Here is a 20079-nt window from a genome sequence, read left to right as displayed (position 1 = left end):
TTTTAATCCAAACATCACCTCCACTTGTTTCCAATCCAACAGGTCAATTAAGCTCATTATGTCTGGCGCCAAAACCTCATATCCTGCCTCACTTGCTCTCAGGACTGCAGCTGTTCAACATATAAACGGACTGAATCATGCATACACGGACATTCAACACGCACGAACGTCGAGCATACGCTGTCACATGGATGTCACACGTACCGGCGAAACGGACATCAAAAACTGAACCCTGACTCGAAAAACTGAATGCGAGATACGCACATGTTTTTTTGCGGAAGTGTGTTGCAGGCCTAAGTAAAAGACCTAGAAGTACAAAGCAAGGATTCAACCCCCCAAAAAAACTTAAGACATGTTCAATTCTGTGTTGTAGTAGCGTCATAATGAGTAGATTTGTTGTCATTGGTTTTCTCCTTAGCACAAAGGAATATTTCTTCGTGTCTCGGAAGTCCGCATTCAGCCTACAGACACTGGTTACATTTCTGGAGACAATATGTTGTCCTTGATCGGCAGAACCTTGGGGTTTACGGTCATGGATTGCAGATATTTAACTTGATACTTTGTACAGAATAACAGAAGTACACAAATATCTTGAAGGATTTCATGTGTAATATATTAGCAGTATTTCATATAACTCTAACGAGAAGTTTCCAAAACTTGGTCTTCTTTTTCTTTTTTCCAAGGTTGTTGCACTGTTTTACCGAAGAACACTACAATGGATTCTGTGTCTTCCTCTCATGAATCATTTTCGAATCCCTCTATTCAATTTTTGTTAACCTTGTTAATAATCTGTGTATTAGTGTTAAATTTGTGTGCACATTTACTGTAAAGATGCATGGCCTATATTACTCCCCCGCCTGTCTTATATATTTTGCACCCTGAAATATATGCACTGATCAGCCATAGGATAAAACCACTGACAAGTAACCTTGATTATCTCTTTACACTGGGATATAGGAGGCAATGACTCAATACATTTTTCACATTTAATAGCTTCGAAGAAGTAAAAACGCAAGCTTAAAGGGGCTATTTTTTTTTAATTTTATTTTTTTTACTTTGATTTTTGCAATTGTTTCACTAAACATTTAGCACACTTCAACTTTTACAGGCTTTGACCCCGATTCTTCAAAGCAATTTCTCCAGAATTAAATTGCTGTGAAAAGTCTCAAAATTTTGACACAGCTCAGAGGTGTGCAAAACTTTTGCAACTGGTGTTTTTACAATACTTTTTTTCCTTACCTTTCCCGAAAATGAGTGCATGACTTTAGAAATTTTACACTCAGCAGACGCTCCTGGTTCATGAAGAAGCAAGTACCCCTTCATGAATCAGGAGAATCTGACTCCACGGCACCCCCTCATCAAGACCGGTGAGCAAATTACTCATCTGGATGAATCTGGGCATTGGAAACTCAACTTTGATGTTATCTGTGATCATAAGTGGTGCAAAATTGTTAATAAAAGGTTATGTAAGAATAACATTTTCTCCAAAAGATTTGCAAACACTTTAAGGATCTGAGTGACTTTGAGTGGGCCACATTGTAATGAATGGAGAGACGCCTGTGGGTTTTTCCTTAACATGCATTCATTAGTCCATGCCAACGTGATCCAAGGAATGAAAAATGATGAACCAGTAACTTGGTCATTTAAGACAAATGGGGAGTAAAGAAGGAAGGTGCTAGAACACAGGGCACCACATAGTGCTGCTTAGCCACAGGTCGGAGTGCCCATGCTGACCCCAAGGATGGTTTGTTGCAGGAGGTGTCCTACACAATATTAGGTGATTTTAATGTTATGGCTGATCAGTCTTGCTAATATTATTTCATAAAGAAAAGTTTAATGTATGCATCTTTACCATTAAACTTTTTATTCTCTTTCCACAGGAGGAACAAGCTGCTAAGATAAAGGCAGAGAAGATTCGAATAGCATTAGAAAAAATTAAAGAAGCTCAAGTTAAAAAGGTACAAGACCCCAAGTAGAAGTAATGGCGGGCACAAAGACGATAGTCAGAAAAGGCTGAATTCTTATCTAATGGAAAATCACATTGAGGGTTGTAATTAGTGATGAGCGAGCACTACCATGCTCGGGTGCTCGTAATGTTCTGTTAGATGCTCATGAATCGAATACCCAAGTATAATGGAAAGCAATGGGGAGCTCAAGCAATTTTCCCCATTGTCCCCCATTGACTTTCATTATGCTCGAGCACTTGAGTCGTGCCGATCCGAGCATCCAACTGAATGTTAAGAGTACCGAGCTCCAGTGGATGGTAGTGCTTGCTCATCACTAGTTACTAGTACCGAGCTCCCGAGCATGGTAGTGCTGAGTCATCACTAGTTACTAGTACCGAGCTCCCGAGCATGGTAGTGCTGAGTCATCACTAGTTACTAGTACCGAGCTCCCGAGCATGGTAGTGCTTACTCATTACGATTACAAAGCTTCCGAGAAAGGTAGTGCTCACTCATCGCTAGTTACGAATACCTAGCTCCCGAGCACTAGCATCACTAGTTGTAATGTATAATTAGACTGACGACGATTGAACTTAGGTGGAAACAGAGGCCTGTCAATCAAATGACTGTAACTAGAACGATAAAGGGTTATTCCCTTACATAACCCATTACATTAATTTTCTGAGGGACTGCTGAATAGCTGAGCGCTTTACTCTATATCTAGCAGTCCCATACATTTGATATAAGCAGTGACGGCAATCACTCCATTCCAGTGAGGCACTTCAGAGCTCTGTTCTCGGAATCAGTAGGGGTTTCAGCAGTGGGAACCTCAGCAATTGGAAAGCTAATACTATCTTTCTTTCAATCAGTGCCAGGGGGCGGTTACTGCTGCCTCTCACTATACACGGAGTGATGACTGAACCCGTGCCGGCGCTGCCCCTATGACTGAAACTTGCACTCTGCTGGGAGGAATGAAGTTTTTTCCTCCCAGCAGTGCGGCTCTCAGCACAGACACTGGGCATCTTCATAATTCTATTAACCTGCAGATAAACCCCATATCCGCAGGTTAATAGCGTTTTTCCATGACCGATTTCCTGCAAAAATGGAAGCGCCTGGATCTTTTTGTTTGCACTTTTACTGATTTCATGCTTTTCACAGCTGGTGATCCGAGTGCACATGTCAGATGACAGCTCCAAGACCATGATGGTGGACGAGAGACAAACGGTACGACAGGTGCTGGACAATTTGATGGACAAGTCGCACTGTGGATACAGCCTGGATTGGTCACTAGTGGAAACTATTTCTGAGCTACAAATGGGTTAGTAGATCAGTTCCATCGAATTATATATATGCAGATTAAAGAAAAGAAACCTCCAAAGAATCAAGAAGGAATATTATGGGACCCGTTCCAGTAAATGGTGCCTCGTCACATTTTTTTAAAAAAAAATTCTGGAACAGCCAGGCCATCCAAAAAAAAAAAAGAGACCGTGTCCTATTTCGATCCATATTGCAGATCAAACTCTCCAATGAACGTCACTGTCATTGTGAAATGAGCAAAGAGAAAATGAATGTCATTCGTGTGCTGTCTGTATTTTACTGTTTAAGGCCCTGTGCGCACTTACCGTTTTTTCCGGCGGATTTCCTGCGGTTTTGCTGCATGTTTCGCTGCAGAAAATGTTCATAACATCTCTGCAGTGATTCACTAGCAAAACCTATGGGAAAAAAAATCCCTTGCGCACTAGGCGGAATTTGACAGCTGCATGTTTTGCTGTGGGATTCCCGCAGCAAAAACAATTGCATGTCAATTCTTTTCCGCACATCACTGCGGCATTTCACTCCATTGACTGCCATGTAATCGTGAAATCCCGCAGGGAATAACGCAGGCAGCAAATTCTGTGGGGTTCACTGCGTTTTCCTGCGTTATTTCCTGCGGTATTTCGCAGTTTACCTGCGGTAATGTACATCGCTTGCCTGCGGTTTTGCAGGGAAGTGATGTCATTATGACAGGAAGAGGAAGCTGAGCAGAGAGTAAACACACACACGACACACACAGACATAGAGCACAGACATATAGAACACACATAGAAATCAAACGGAAATATAGAAAACAAAACACGTGGGCTCCGCTGTATATTTACCGTCCAGTTGAGGTAAGCACACAGCGGCAGCCCGGTATTATCAGGCTGGGGAGGGAGAGAGGCAGGGTTAATGTCCCTCGCCTCCCTCCCACCTCCCGCAGCCGAGAATATCAGCCGCAGCTGCCCCGGGACTGTCGCATGCATTATGCGGCAGTACCGGAGTGTCCCCGGCTCTTCCTGCTGCCGTGATGCAATGGCAGTCAGGGTAATACAAGGAGTTAATGGCGGCGGATCACCGCCATTAACTCCAGGCTTGATCATGGCAGCGTCTATGAGACAGCTGACATGATCAACCCGTAAGTAAAGTGAAAAACCACAGACACCGAAAAATACTTTATTTTAAACAAAACGCAAATAAGCCTCGTTCACCCTTTTATTAACCCCTCCCGAAACAAAGCTCCAACGTAATCCACAGCTCCGGCGTAATCCACAGGTCCTGCGCTGCTTACATCCAGCCGCGACTGACACACAGCGCTGAATGAATGCAGCCTCGCAGCAGACAGCAGAGGTAATTACCGGTCATTTCCCACGGCCGGTAATGTGAACTCACTGCCGACCGTGAGAAATGCAGCGATCTGTCCTCTATCTATCTATCCCTCTTATCTATTCTTCTATCTGTCTCTTTATCTATCTAGCTACTATCTATCTCAGAAGGAAATGATTTTTTTTTTTGATTTTTTTTTTTTCAATGTGCTTTATTGCATTGAATGCAATAAAGCACATGTACCAACCCGCACGCGGCAAAACCGCGGCAAACCGCATGCGGTTTTCGGGTGCGGTTTGCCGCGGTTTTTTACCGCGGGTGCGGTAATCTTTCAATGCCTGCGGAATTTTCTTGAGAAAATTCCATTTTCCAGTGCGCACATAGCCTAGAGCACCATGCCAGCCATTTTGTTTTTTATTTCAGTGCTGGCGTGGTGCTTTAAATGCAAGTCCGCTTCTCCCATCCTATACTTATCTGGTGCCATCTTCATCTTTCTCCAGCCTCGATCACCAATATTTTGTGACCGGACGGCAGCTCCAGTGTAACATGCAGCGCACTGGAGTTCACAACACTGTACATCTCTATGGGAGCCTCATTCTGGCCTTGTTCTGGCTCTCATAGATTTGCATTGAGCGCGTGTGATGTAACTTCTGACTTTCCGCCAGTCAGACGTTACTGGCACCAGGTGGCGCCACAGCACCAAAAACAATGAAGCATTTGAAGGCCAGTATAATACAGGAGGCTTATATTTAAAGCACCACTCCAGTGGTTCCGAAATCTCATAGCTCACAATCTAAATTCCCTATCTGTTTGTCTTTTGAGTGTTGGGAGGAAATCGGAGAACCCAAAGGAAAACCACGCAAACACGGGGAGAACATACAAACTCCTTCCAGATGTTGTCCTTGGTGGGATTTGTACCCAGGACGCAGCCGCTGAAAGACTGCAGTGCTAACCACTGAGCCAACATACTGCCCTGCCCCCAGACATGTTATTGATTAGTGATGAGTAAGCACAACCATGCTCGGGTGCTCTGTACTTGGACACAGCAGTCGGAGGCTCGGATGGGCACCACTTGAATACTCGAGTATAATGGAAGTCAATAGGTAAGTTGAGCATTTTTCTGAAAGATTTCTCAGAAAAATGCTCCAATTCTTCATTGACTTCCAGTATACTCAGGTACTCAAGTGGTGCTCATCCGAGCCTCCAATTGCTGGTTCCAAGTACAGAGCACCCGAGCATGGTTGTGCTCACTCATAGCTATTAATGGCGTGGGAAAAAGAGTGTGATTTGTTAAAGATGGGAGTGTTTGCAAAAAAAAAAAAAAAATGTTGCCTGTTTGGCTCCCTTAGTGTCATTGTCACTTATAGCAGCCTTTCTGATCACTGCTTTCATTTTAAAGGCTACCTGTCAGGTGCAATATGCACCCAGAACTACAAGCAGTTCTGGGTGCACACTGCTAATCCTTGCCTAAGGCTATGTGCGCACGGTGCGTTTTTGGGCTCAAAACTGCATGACTTTGCTTCCCCAGCAAAGTCTGAGTTTTAATTTTTGCGCTGTCCGCACACGTCAATTCTTTCCTGCGTTTTTCTGCGTTTTCCCCCCATGCAATGCATTGGAAAAACACAGCAAAACCCAGCCAAAAATGCACCAAAACACGATTAAAAAGAAAAAGTATTTCTAAAGATCTTTTACCATATGCTAATGAGCGAGGGGACTAGTCCCCTGGCAATTCGCCCCCATTAGCATGTTAGTACACCCCTGTGGGCATACTAACATGCTAATGAATACGCAGCGTCAGAGGATGATCTCACTCACCTCTCCGCCACCATTGCCGTCCGACACTGGATTTTGCCTCAGTGCGCATGACCCCGGAGTGTGGGTCATGCGCACGATGAAGCCGGGTGTACACGTCCTGGCTTCAAACTGAAGTAGTGCGCATGAGCCAAACTTCGGGGTCATGCGCAATGAGCCGAAATCCCCCGTCGGACGGGATGGCGGCGGAGAGGTGAGTGAGAACATCCTGTGACGCTGCACATTGATTAGCATGTTAGGACGTCCACAGGGTCGTACTAACATGCTAATAGGGCTGACTAGCCAGGGAAACTAACGCCCAGGGAACTAGTGCCCACGCTCATTAGCATCTCTTTATCTATGCTAGTGTATACAGGGACGGTTAGGCAGGGATTAGCAATATGCACCCAGAACTGCTCTTGCTTCTTGGTGCATACTGCACCTTACAGGTTCCCTTTAAATCTCTAAACGTTCTGACTGCTATAGGCAACACTGACATTTGACATTTTTTACTCCAGTTTTTAGCCTTGTGAACCTTTTATGTACTATTGTTTTTGTCAGGATCATCATTTAAACACTCACTGATTTTGTAGAAAATTTGGGAAGGACAAGATGGCGACTGCGTTCAATTTCCAAGCATGTGATCTTCCATAGCGGGGTCCAATAAAAATCTTGTACTTAGAGATTTTAGGTTTCTGTAATTTTTATTTCTTTTATTCATTAAAATAGTGGAACAGGTTCTATAATCCTAATAAAATGGCTTCATTTCCCCTATAATCCATAAAAGATGTAATTAGCAAAAAACAGCAAAGTCTCAGTCCGTGTCTCGCGCTTCATTATATTAACTTGCCAAAGCTTTTCAGACCCGTTCGTTAATCCTCGTCCCCTGCAGAATGCGCTGTTGTCTGACTGGATCGTGCAGTATTAATTGGGATTTTTCTTTGTATAGTCATTTTTCACATTAGACCTTCAATACATGTTCGGCATACACTTAATTTAGTCCAGAGGTGAGTTGCAGTTTTTTTTTTTTGTTTGTTTTTTAATGCAACCTTACACCATTCAATAGCTTTAAGTAATAACCATATCTGGCCGTTTTTATCATCTCAATATGTCATAATCACCATTTTCTCGCTCTGTGTTCCTTCCAGATCGTATCTTTGAAGATCATGAAAATTTAGTTGAGAACTTATTAAACTGGACTCGGGACAGCCAGAACAAGCTGATGTTTGTGGAACGCATCGAGAAGTACGCGCTGTTCAAAAATCCACAAGTAAGAGATCTCCCACTGCGGGGTATACAGGGCACCCGGCATTTATTATTGCATTGGCTCCTTCAAAAAAAATACTTCATAAAATAAATCACTTCCTCGATCAATCCCCTATTATGATGGATGACCACTTCAGATTCGGCTGACTGTCCCTGGATGAGTGTCTGCCTCTCCGACTAATCGAGATGATCTATATATGGAGCATGCTATAATGTAATGGTTTTGGGCTTTATTCCTACTAGACTACTATATAATATAAAGGTACTAAGGGATTTATTGGAAATGTCACTAGGAGGTTGATATAAATCGTTCATAAATTACGTGGGTAAATATCAATTAATATTTCCTTTTAATATCTTAACGTTAATTGACGTACATATCTGACACTGCGGATTAGGTAGAGGGGGCGTAGGGGCTTACCTCTCTCCATGCTGCAGATGCCATCTTTATGACATAGCTGTTATGTGTCCAGAGCTGAGCTCCAATCGCTGCTGTTAACCATTTAAATTCCACTGCCAATCTGCCAGCTGCGTATAAATTCCGTCATTGCCGGTGCTCATGCAGATTGGCTCCCATCAACCCCAACAGTGCGATCACAGGGCACAGACCATGGCAGGTGCTGAAGGTACTCCTGTGAAGCTGAGCTTAGGAAGAGACTACAATATTAACTATATGCTGACATACTGTGGCAATAAACATATACAAGGCCGTATTTACCCCTTGTGCACATGAGGGCAGGTGCCTAGGGAGGCAGTGTTGGGTGGGGCGCACTCAAAAGACATTTGTCCCATTCTTTGATTTCAAGTTCGGAATCTGAGGTGCAGGGGAGAGGTGCTGTCATTTGGTAGGAGGACGTGAGCCTGGTGAATTGCAGACAGCAATAGATAGGTGGGGGGGTTTGCAGAGGTCAGTGCTCCTGCGTCGGCCATATATTAAAAGCTAATACTCACTCTGCTATCGGCAAATCAGTGAGAAATGGACCAGAAATGGTTAAAACATATAGACAAGACAGCCAGAAGATGGTATACCACCACAACACATAGGGTAGAGAAGTATGTGTAAAGCAGCTAAAATACCTCTGAAGATGTCAATATGTGCTAATTCATTATAATATATTTGCATACAAGGGTGTCGCCCACATCTGGTAATAATACAACAGCCTAAAGGCCGCTTTACACGCTGCGACTTCGCTCAAGCAATCTCGTTGGGGTCACGGAATTTGTGACGCACATCCGGTCGCTTTAGCAATGCCGTTGCATGTGACACCTAAGATTGATTTTGCATCGTCGCAAAAACGTGCAAAATCGCTCATCGGTGACATGGGGGTCCATTCTCGAATATCGTTGCTGCTGCAGTAACAATGTAGTTCGTCGCTCCTGCGGCAGCACACATCGCTCTGTGTGACACCGCAGGAACGAGGAACTTCTCCTTACCTGCATTCCGCCCGCAATGCGGAAGGAAGGGGGTGGGCGGGATGTTACGTCCCGCTAATCTCCTCCCCTCCGCTTCTATTGGGCAGTGGTTCAGTGACGCTGCTGTCACATCGCTGTGCCGGTGAACGAACCGCCCCCTTAGAAAGGAGGCGGTTCGCCGGTCACAGCGACGTCGCAGGGCAGGTAAGTAGTGTGACAGGTCCACGCAATGTTGTGCGCCACAGGCAGCGATTTGCCTGTGTCGCACAACCGATGGGGGCGGGTACCCACGCTAGTGATATCGGCCACGATATCGCAGCGTGTAAAGCGGCCTTTAGTGCTCGATAAGGCAGAAATGTTACGATCATGAATATGGATCATCCATAGGATATTGGGACAATCATAGTAGATGTAATAGTATTTACCCTTGCTGTGGTGCAATGCCAAGTCCATGATACACGTTTCGCTGCAGTGCCTTCTGCTGGGGGATGGACACAGCACTGAAATTTATATATTTTAACCATTTCTGGCCCTAGTATTTATGTATTTAACTTTGTATTAATTCAATAAAATGATTTATGTCCCAATTTTTGGCTGTGTGCACAATATTTTTCTTCTTGGGGGATTTGCCCTATTAGTGCAGAACCCCATTATTTTTGTCCTTATTGGTGCTGGTAATTTTATAACAGTACTATTGGGCAAACAGTTTGCTTAATAGCAGCCTCGACCACAAGTTCTTTTTGTTAATAACGGAGTGCACGGATTTGGATGGATCTGTGATATGCAGACCCGGGAGCACACATAGCACTTCAGAGGAATTCCCCAGGGGGTCAGATTGTGTTATGGGGGTCCTGTGAAAACTGAGGTCATCACAAACGAGTGGTGGGAGAGTGAGGATTGTCTACATTAACTATTGCTGACCGAGACTTTTATACCACCACATATCTGCAAATAATTACTGATTGGCGGTTGTTTAGTTCTAATTGGCTAATATGACTGGACCATTACTGTTCTGGCACTTGATCTAAATGGGGGAAAAAAAAAATAACGTAATTTATAGTTGATCAAAAATGAACATTCCAACAAGATTATTAAAAGTGCACTCAGTATCCGCTGTCCATACTGACTTTTCTATTCTTGGTGAATACACACACATATGCACAGGCCAGTCCGTCATTGACCTCCAACTAAGGTATGTGCTCGGGGGGGTGTTTTCTTTTTTTACTTTTGAAAACGATGAGATGACTAATGTAAAGCACTTAAAGGGAACCTGTCAGGTAATTTGTGTGTTCTAACCTAGTAGCAGTGTGATGTGTGGCCTAGTAACCCCTTTCTACCCATCCCTGTGTTGTAATAGTGTGTAATGTGGATATATAAAAATGTTTTACTTGTGTACCCTATATAAATGATCAGAGGGTCTAGCCCCATGGGCATCGCATCGCCCTGTGCGCATTTGCATGTTTTCTGTGGTATCATGTCCCTGCGGGTATGATACCATGGATTTACATAAGCGACGTCTCGTCGCTCCTTGAGATCTTGCGCGTGCGCCTTTACCATTCCTGCAGTCTTGTTTGTCAGCCGTTGCTTGCTTCTCATCTTCAGACGCACACTGTACATGACCGGAACTGCTGGAGGCTTCTGAGCATGTGCAGTGCTCGTCTGAAGACTAGAAGCAAGCACCCGGATAACAAGGCTGCGGGAAGAAGTAAGTGCGCATGCGCGGAATCTCAAGGAGCTGATGGTGATGTCGCTCATGTAAATCCATGGTCTCACGCCCACAGGGGCGTAATACTATGGAAAACATGCAAACGCCCACAGGGTGATGCGACGTCCATGGGGCAAGAGCCCCTGCTCATTTATATAAGGTACATATAAGTAATAAAAGACATTTTTATGCATGCGCATTACACAATATTACAACACCGGGATGGATAGGAAGGGGTTACTAGGCCATACATCACACTGCTACTAGGTTAGAACACATAAATTACCTGACAGGTTCCCTTTAATGGAAACCTGTCACCAGATTTGGCGACTGTGAGCTGCAGCCACCAGCAGTAAGCTCTTGTATACAACATTCTAGATACTGTATACAATATAAGAGCCCAGGCCATTGTGTATAACATAAACACCTTTATAACACTCACCTAGGGGGGTAGTCCAGTCTGATGGGTGTTGCTACTTTCCGGTCTGGCGCCTCCTCTCTGCTGCGATCTACGTCCTCCTTCTATCCCGCCCAGTGTGGATAACGCAATCTACGTCATCCACACAGGCCAGCATTGCGATCCTGCCCAGGCACAGTGTGATCTGCCCTGCTGAGGGCAGATCAGAATACTGTAATGCGCAAGGAAAGGTTAAACACTGCGCATGCGCAGTACAATACGTTGATCTGCCCTCAGCAATGCCGACCTTTGAGGATGATGGAGATCGCTGCAGAGAGGAGGCGCTGGATCGGAGAGCAGCAACACCCATCAGACCAGACCGCCCCCTAGGTGAGTATTATAAAAGTGTTTTTTATGTTTTACACAGCGGCCTGGGCTCTTATATACAGTATTCTGGAATGCTGTATACAAGAGCTCTCTGGTGGTAACCGCAGGTTATAGTTGCCAAATCTGGTGACAGGATCCTTTTTGAGAAATTATTCCTTCTTTTTAGAGTTTTGGTTTGCAGGACCTAGTTTGGACTGTTTTCTGTCAGGAGCCTCTTCAAAGTTGTGACACGCACTTTTATTTTTCCACCAATTTTCAAAACCTAAAGCAAAAAAAACCTGCTCAAAAGGCTGAACATGTGTTAACAGCAAAGTGGTTCACAATAGATATTCTTTTCCAAGCATTTTTTAAGCAATGTTCAGGGTTTTTCTTTTTTGGGGAGGGTTAATGGACTTGCTCCAAAAATCTCCATGTGCACATAGCCTTACTCTTCAGAAGGTATTAGAAGTGAACAGTTTACAGTTATTGAAGGCTTCTGATTGACCAGTTTGTCATCAGCCATGTTCTGTGCAGAGAACGCACATGTAGTGAGGAGACCAGTATTGTTCTTGCAATTTGCAATAATACAGTAGTTGAAAAGTGGACATCCCCTTTAACAAGTACTGCAGTGTGTAGGAGGCAACAACCCCATACATGCCCAAAGAAAAAAGTTATAGAAGAAAACTGTTGAACAGGAGCTGATGTGCAGTTTCTTGGCAGCGGATCTACCCTGTATACTGAGATATGCTGCTCCGCTCCATTAACTATTTAAACCCAACTGCCGTCAAAGATGAAGACAGATGATCGGTGGGTGCCAAGTTTCAGACCTCCATTGATGTGATATTAAAGACCTATTCTATCACAGTAGTGGACAACCACTTTAGGGCCTCAATTAATGATCTAATTGAAAATGGAGCTTGGCCAGGATAATAATGCAGCAGGTCTCTTCCTGCGTGTGTGTGTATAGGCAGAGACGTGTTAGTCATTGGCAGCAAGCGGGTAAAAGCCGCTGGGAACCGAACCACGCTGAAGACTGGTCGGTCAGATGTGTCCCCGGCAGCTTTTCCCCAGCTATTAAAGGGAACCTATCCTGCAAAAAAAAAAAACAAAAAAAACCAACACGCTGTTCCTCTGCAGATATGGGGTTAAATTGCAAGTTAAAGGGGTTCTCTTGGGAGATTAAAAAAAAAAAAATGGTACTGTCCCTGCTCTCATACACTATGAAGCTGAACTAGCCACTGCAGTTCTAGTATCTTTAGATCACTTGTAAATCAAGAGTTTTGAAGAGCACGCAGTCACGGCCAAGCTCCACCATGCCCCCTGTTCTAGGACGGGATAGAAGAGAGTATCAAGAGGCTGGCAGGTAGGAAGAGCACGCAGTCACAGCCACGCCCCCTGTTCTAGGACGGGATAGAAGAGTATCAAGAGGCTGGCAGGTAGGAAGAGCACGCAGTCACAGCCCCGCCCCCTGTTCTAGGACGGGATAGAAGCGAGTATCTGGGGGCTGGCAGGTAGGAAGAGCACGCAGTCACAGCCACGCCCCCTGTTCTAGGATGGGATAGAAGAGAGTATCTAGGGGCTGGCAGGTAGGAAGAGCACGCAGTCACAGCCACGCCCCCTGTTCTAGGACGGGATAGAAGCGAGTATCTGGGGGCTGGCAGGTAGGAAGAGCACGCAGTCATAGCCACGCCCCCTGTTCTAGGACGGGATAGAAGAGTATCAAGAGGCTGGCAGGTAGGAAGAGCATGCAGTCACAGCCCCGCCCCCTGTTCTAGGACGGGATAGAAGCGAGTATCTGGGGGCTGGCAGGTAAGAAGAGCACGCAGTCACAGCCAGGCCCCCTGTTCTAGGATGGGATAGAAGAGAGTATCTAGGGGCTGGCAGGTAGGAAGAGCACGCAGTCATAGCCACGCCCCCTGTTCTAGGACTGGATAGAAGCGAGTATCTGGGGGCTGGCAGGTAGGAAGAGCATGGTCACAGCCACGCCCCCTGTTCTAGGACGGGATAGAAGCGAGTATCTGGGGGCTGGCAGGTAGGAAGAGCACGCAGTCATAGCCACGCCCCCTGTTCTAGGACTGGATAGAAGCGAATATCAAGAGGCTGGCAGGTAGGAAGAGCATGCAGTCACAGCCACGCCCCCTGTTCTAGGACGGGATAGAAGCGAGTATCAGGGGGCTGGCAGGTAGGAAGAGCACGCAGTCACAGCCACGCCCCCTGTTCTAGGACTGGATAGAAGCGAGTATCTGGGGGCTGGCAGGTAGGAAGAGCACACAGTCACAGCCACGCCCCCTGTTCTAGGACTGGATAGAAGAGAGTATCAAGAGGCTGGCAGGTAGGAAGAGCACGCAGTCATAGCCACGCCCCCTGTTCTAGGACTGGATAGAAGCGAGTATCAGGGGGCTGGCAGGTAGGAAGAGCACGCAGTCACAGCCACGCCCCCTGTTCTAGGACTGGATAGAAGCGAGTATCTGGGGGCTGGCAGGTAGGAAGAGCACGCAGTCACAGCCACGCCCCCTGTTCTAGGACTGGATAGAAGAGAGTATCAAGAGGCTGGCAGGTAGGAAGAGCACGCAGTCACAGCCACGCCCCCTGTTCTAGGACGGGATAGAAGCGAATATCTGGGGGATGGCAGGTAGGAAGAGCACGCAGTCACAGCCACGCCCCCTGTTCTAGGACGGGATAGAAGAGAGTATCAAGAGGCTGGCAGGTAGGAAGAGCATGCAGTCACAGCCACGCCCCCTGTTCTAGGACGGGATAGAAGCGAGTATCAGGGGGCTGGCAGGTAGGAAGAGCACGCAGTCACAGCCACGCCCCCTGTTCTAGGACTGGATAGAAGCGAGTATCTGGGGGCTGGCAGGTAGGAAGAGCACGCAGTCACAGCCACGCCCCCTGTTCTAGGACTGGATAGAAGCGAATATCTGGGGGATGGCAGGTAGGAAGAGCACGCAGTCACAGCCACGCCCCCTGTTCTAGGACGGGATAGAAGAGAGTATCAAGAGGCTGGCAGGTAGGAAGAGCACGCAGTCACAGCCACGCCCCCTGTTCTAGGACTGGATAGAAGCGAGTATCTGGGGGCTGGCAGGTAGGAAGAGCACGCAGTCACAGCCACGCCCCCTGTTCTAGGACTGGATAGAAGCGAGTATCTGGGGGCTGGCAGGTAGGAAAAGCACAGAGCTGCAGTTAAGCTCCCGCCATGCCCCCTGTTCTCTGCTGCAGGACGGAGCTTTACAGTGGTCTTTGATGTATCGTCCCATACGGGAGGGCAGAGGAGCAGCTACTAATTTATTGATTTACAAGTGATCTAAAGATACTAGAACAGCAGTCACAAGCTCAGCTTCATAGTGAATGAGGGCAGGGACAGTACAAAAAAATGTATCTCCGGCACGGACAGCTGCCTCTAATGCTGAGCTGGCTGTCAGTTAGTGCAGGGTGTGGTTATAGCCATCGCTCACGGTGCACAGAGTAGTGTTGAAGCTGCGCCACCACCACCCCTATGACTGAAAGCCCGAGGCTGCTGGGAGGACTATAAATTTCATATCCTCCTAGCAGCAAGGCCTCAGTGCTGGCGTTGGGCAGCTTCAGAACCCTATTAACCTACAGATTATCCCTATATCTGCAGGTTAATAGTGTTTTTGTACATGACCAGTTCCCTGTAAAGGATATTTTTCTCTGAGATGCCGCAGCGTTTCAGTATCGAACATACCTGGCTGAAATCATGCTGCCTGTGGATCGGGCAGCATCTATCAGCCGTCCGGTTTACTTTCATTTCTGAAAAATAAATGCAGCTGGCTCTGCACATTGAGAACAATCCCCACTTTTGTGTCAGCTTTAGATTTTTATTATTCTAGAATGTCATTTTCAGATTCTTTTTTTTTTCTTTTCTTAACAAAACACTATTTGATCTGCCTGCTAATAGCTGTCTTGAGATAACTATTACAATCCTTGAAAGGTTTCTTTTATTTGTATGTGCACATTGATATTTCACCGCCTCAGCGAAATCAGACCTCTATATAAATGGGCAGTCAATACTTGTGGCTTTGTAATAGCCGGCTGGTCATCCTCTACGTAGCACAGAGGTACTTTACTATTGAAGTGCTGAGATGCCATGAATTTCAGAAGAAACTGAGCAGAGTGCATATTCTGGCATGAGTAATTATAGCTCTCTTCCCACTAATCGCTATCACGCACCCGGGGGCTTAGGATTTTCTAATTACCTTGACACCTGCAATGTCTGGAACAATGCAGCTCAATACAGAGAGAGCTGGTAATACACGTGGTCCTGATCATCCCGTTTTAAAGGCACTGTGCGATTCTGGCTTACAAGAACAATGGAGCTGCTCGCCGGAACGACACATCATATGAAACAATTCTGCAAGGCCGCAGTAATAAAGCTGCTGCAGTATGTCGGAGCCTTGTATCGGGGAAGCGTTCTGACTCCGCACAGCTGTCAGCCCCATTTCATTATTCCAGTAAGATCATTAGAAATAAAGATGGCTCGGATTTTTTTTTTCTATTTAAGAACCATTCTTTTTGTACAAATGATTCATCATCTCTATTTTTTGTAGCATGCAGAGCACACTGTAATCTTACGTCCCTTCCTTGTCTCTGCAATGAAGACTATTATGTAGAAGGATAAAAATGCCTCCATTTCCTAATACAGCTAACCATGTCATTTGGCAAAAGTCATCCTAATTACCTCCTGACGAAGCCTTTGGTGAAACGCGCGTCGAGGCCCCGCCCCCACGCCCGGACACATCCACCATCTCTGCTCTGACATGACGCAAGGTAATATTGATTAATTACTTATGCCCCCTTGCCATTGGGACTCTCTAGGGGATTCTACAGATCTCCTACTAATAACTGTTTTCTTCACACTGTCCCTTTTGACTCTTCACGGGCTATTTTATAACTTGTACAATCCTCCATAATATTGCTGCCTGTCAGCAGGTTTGCCATCTGGTGGTGTGTCCTGGTATTGCTGTGGGTTGTTTTCCTAGCAGGCTGTTTCCATCTAGCCTGCCTCCACTGTGTGTCCTGTATCACCTTATGTACAATTAATAAATCTTGTATTCCACTTTGATTATCCGTGGTCCTCTCTCTTTTGTATCCCCACCTTTATTTTTGGTAAATTGGGGCTACATTTTTCTAGGTTCTATAATTACCTCTTCAAGTCCTGGCAATTTAAAGGGAATTGGTTAAGATCAGCCCCCTTCCCCCAACCCTTATATACAGTATGGGTAAACTAATTCCATAGACACCTTTATATATTCTATGTATTGCTACATTGCCAAGAAATGAGTGTATTCATATGAAAATGAAATGTTAAAAAGTTATTCCCATTTCCAAGATTCTATCCGAATATGTATTAGGTGAAATAATAATAATAATATTAGCAAATACCTCCAATTAGAAATGTAGTATAGTTTTCCTGATATAGAAATGTCTCTTACCTCATGTACAAGGTATTGCAGCTTAGGTATCCATGGTTGCTACCACTCATATAGTGACAGTGGCTAGTGGTCGTAACCATCGATACATAAGCTGCAATGCCCTGCACAGACGGTAAGAGTTATGGCTGTATCAGGATATAAAGTGCTTCGGTGGGCATTGCCAATACATTGCCATGACAGTGCGGGTTCAGCTGATGATCCCTGACTCTGTCATGACCTGTGAATGTCAGCACTCACAGATCATCAGCATTTCTACTGATTAGAGCAATGCTGCAGCATCGCTGTGATAAACAGAAGCAATCAGACACTGCAGTCACAAAGTCCCCTAGGAGGACTAGTAAAATAACAAAATTAAAAAAAAAGTTTTAGAAAATATTAAAAAATAAAAAAAAATAAAACTTCAAATCACTTGCCTTTGCCCCATTGAGAATAAAACAACAAAAGAAACACACTTTTGGTATCACTGCATTCAGAAATGCCCCACCTATCAAAATTTATAAAATCATTTAATCTGGTACATGACGTACCACGAAAAAATTTCCAAACTCCAAAATTAAGTTTTTTGGTCCTCGCAACACTGCATTATAATGCAATAACAGGTGATCAAAACAGCATGCACACCAACGCAACAATGGTGTAATTAAAAACATCAGCTAAAGACGCAGAAAATAAGCCATCAGTGAGCCACAGATCCCAAATAATAAGAACAATATGGTTCTCTGAGAATGACAACAAAAGCATAATTTTTTTTATAAACTTCAGAATTTTTTCCAATACTTAGATAAAATATAACTATACATATTTAGTATCTACAAACACATACTGACCTGGGGAATCGTAATGCCAGGTCAGTTTTACCATATAGTGAACATGGTAAATTAAAAAAAAAAAGAAATTGTACTTTTATTTTTTCAATTTCACCGCATTTGGAATTTGTTTTCCCTTTTTCCAGTACAATATGGAGCAGAATAAATGGGAGTCATTCAAAAGCACAACTCGTCTCAGAAGATACAAGCTCTCACATAGCTATGTTGACTGAAAAATGAAAAAAATATGGCTCTTGGAAGAAGGGGAGGAGAAAATGGAAAATCACAAGGGGGTGAAAGGGTTAAATAATGAAGCATCACAAGAAAAACAAATGCTAAAGCCTCTCCGACATGTATCCACTTGGTCCACATAGGCTAATAAAGCCCACATTCCCTTTTTGCAATTTGAGTACTGCCTCTTCATACGTGTGTGTGTGTGTGTGTGTGTATATGTATGTATGTGTGTGTGTGTGTGTATGTATGTATGTATGTATGTATGTGTGTGTGTGTGTGTGTGTGTGTGTGTGTGTGTGTGTGTGTGTATATGTGTATATATATATATATATATATATATATATATATATATATATATATATATATATATATATATATATATATATATATAATATTATGCACACATTTATGTGCAAAATGTCTAATGTTCATTTTATACACGATTGCAACAATGGGCATCTCCTACATCTAGAGGAAGACAGTTTCTCCAATATTATAGGTGAGGATTCTTTACTGTAAGAGCAGTTAGTGTTACCCTCTAACACAGGATAGTGATAGTATTGGTGTACTTTTGAGTCTTCCCCTTCCGTTTAACATGCACTCCGGCTAAAAGTGTCATGTTGAGGCTAGTGTGCTGTTTTACTGGTACTTTTTTACATAAGAAGTTGAATGTTTGAAAAGTAACTGTTTTTATGGAAAAGCATGCAGTATGAAAGTTTTCAAGATTTTCACCATAACATGCGTTCGTTTCCCGGATATCAGTACCATATACATTATTTTGTAAAATACAGCTGTAGTTAAATTACTATCCCCAATTCTGCACAATATTCACAATTTTCGCACTGCAGCTTTCATTAAGGCTGTGAAGAACTAGCTCAAGGCTTTTCTATTCATTAACAATAACCGGTGTAAGATTTCAGAAAGAGATCATGACTGTTGAATGTCACAACGCATAATACTAGATACAAAGCCATAGAGAAGATCAAGAGAGGAGCTAGGGAGAAGGAGTGATCCAGAGAAACTATATTTTATGGGCTAGGAGGCGAAAAGAATGAACAAGAGGTTGAGTTTCAGAAAGTTGCCCAGTGGGTGTAAGGGGGCAGCGTAACCCGAGGGCAAATCTTGTGATCTTCGTGTTTCATGTGTGATTTTGGGGCCATGTTTTTATGAAGTTCAACAATAGAATTTGGGATAGACTGAAGTGTTGTCATTGTAAAAGGGAAACCTGGACAAGTGGTAACCAATCTTAAGGCCGCTTTACACGCTACAACATCGCTCAAGCGATCTCGTTGGGGTCACAGAATTTGTGAAGCACATCCGGCCGCTTTAGCGATGTCGTTGTGTGTGACACCTATGAGCGATTTTACATCGTTGCAAAAACGTGCAAAATCGCTAATCTGGGACATGCCCCCCTATTCCCAATTATCGTTGCTGCTGCAGGTACGATGTTGTTCGTCATTCGTGTGGCAGCACACATCACTATGTGTGACACCGCAGGAATGAGGAACAGCACCGTACCTGCGTCCACTGGCAATGCGGCAAGGAGGTGGGCGGGATGTTCCGGCCGCTCATCTCTGGCCCCTCCGCTTCTATTGGGCAGCCACTTAGTGACGCCGCTGTGACGCCGAACAAACCGCCCCCTTAGAAAGGAGGTGGTTCGCCGGTCACAGCGACATCGCTAGGCAGGTAAGTAGTGTCACGGGTCCGAGCGATTTTATGCGACACGGGCAAAAACGATGGGGGCGGGTACGCACGCTAGCGATATCTGTAACGATATCGCAGCGTGTAAAGCGGCCTTTAGAATCCAAATATTTTCCTTTTAACTATTTCTGTCTTTTGCTAAATAGGTTTTTTCATGTTTGAACGGTATCACCTATCTATTGGATTGGAGATAACTTTCTGGTCACTGGGAGGACAACAGCTTTAGACCTCAATGATCCTGAGAGCTGGGCCTCTGAAAGCCCTGGCTGAATGGAGTGGAGGTTGATCATGCGGAAAGCCGCTCCATTCATTCTGAGTCCTGAAGATCAGCCAAGCGCAGTGCTTGGCAATCTCAAGCGGTCCCATTAAGAGCGAATGGAGCGGT

The 20079-nt window shown here is 44.7% G+C and overlaps 1 protein-coding gene across 3 annotated transcripts in view; it reads left to right on the top strand.

The window, feature by feature from the left end:
- RAPH1 (Ras association (RalGDS/AF-6) and pleckstrin homology domains 1) overlaps window positions 1-20079 on the top strand; it is a 221798-nt gene that overhangs the window by 181316 nt on the left and 20403 nt on the right. For all 3 annotated transcript variants that reach the window (XM_075317684.1, XM_075317685.1, XM_075317686.1), the window contains 3 exons: window positions 1881-1958; window positions 3102-3261; window positions 7505-7626. In XM_075317684.1, coding sequence (XP_075173799.1) covers window positions 1881-1958; window positions 3102-3261; window positions 7505-7626 — 360 coding nt within the window. The remainder of the gene's footprint in view (window positions 1-1880; window positions 1959-3101; window positions 3262-7504; window positions 7627-20079) is intronic.

Source organism: Anomaloglossus baeobatrachus, chromosome 7, assembly GCF_048569485.1.
Source record: "Anomaloglossus baeobatrachus isolate aAnoBae1 chromosome 7, aAnoBae1.hap1, whole genome shotgun sequence".
NCBI classification, from domain to species: Eukaryota; Metazoa; Chordata; class Amphibia; order Anura; family Aromobatidae; genus Anomaloglossus; species Anomaloglossus baeobatrachus.
The sequence above is the reverse complement of the archived record's forward strand: the minus strand, read 5'-3'. Positions and strand labels throughout refer to the sequence as shown.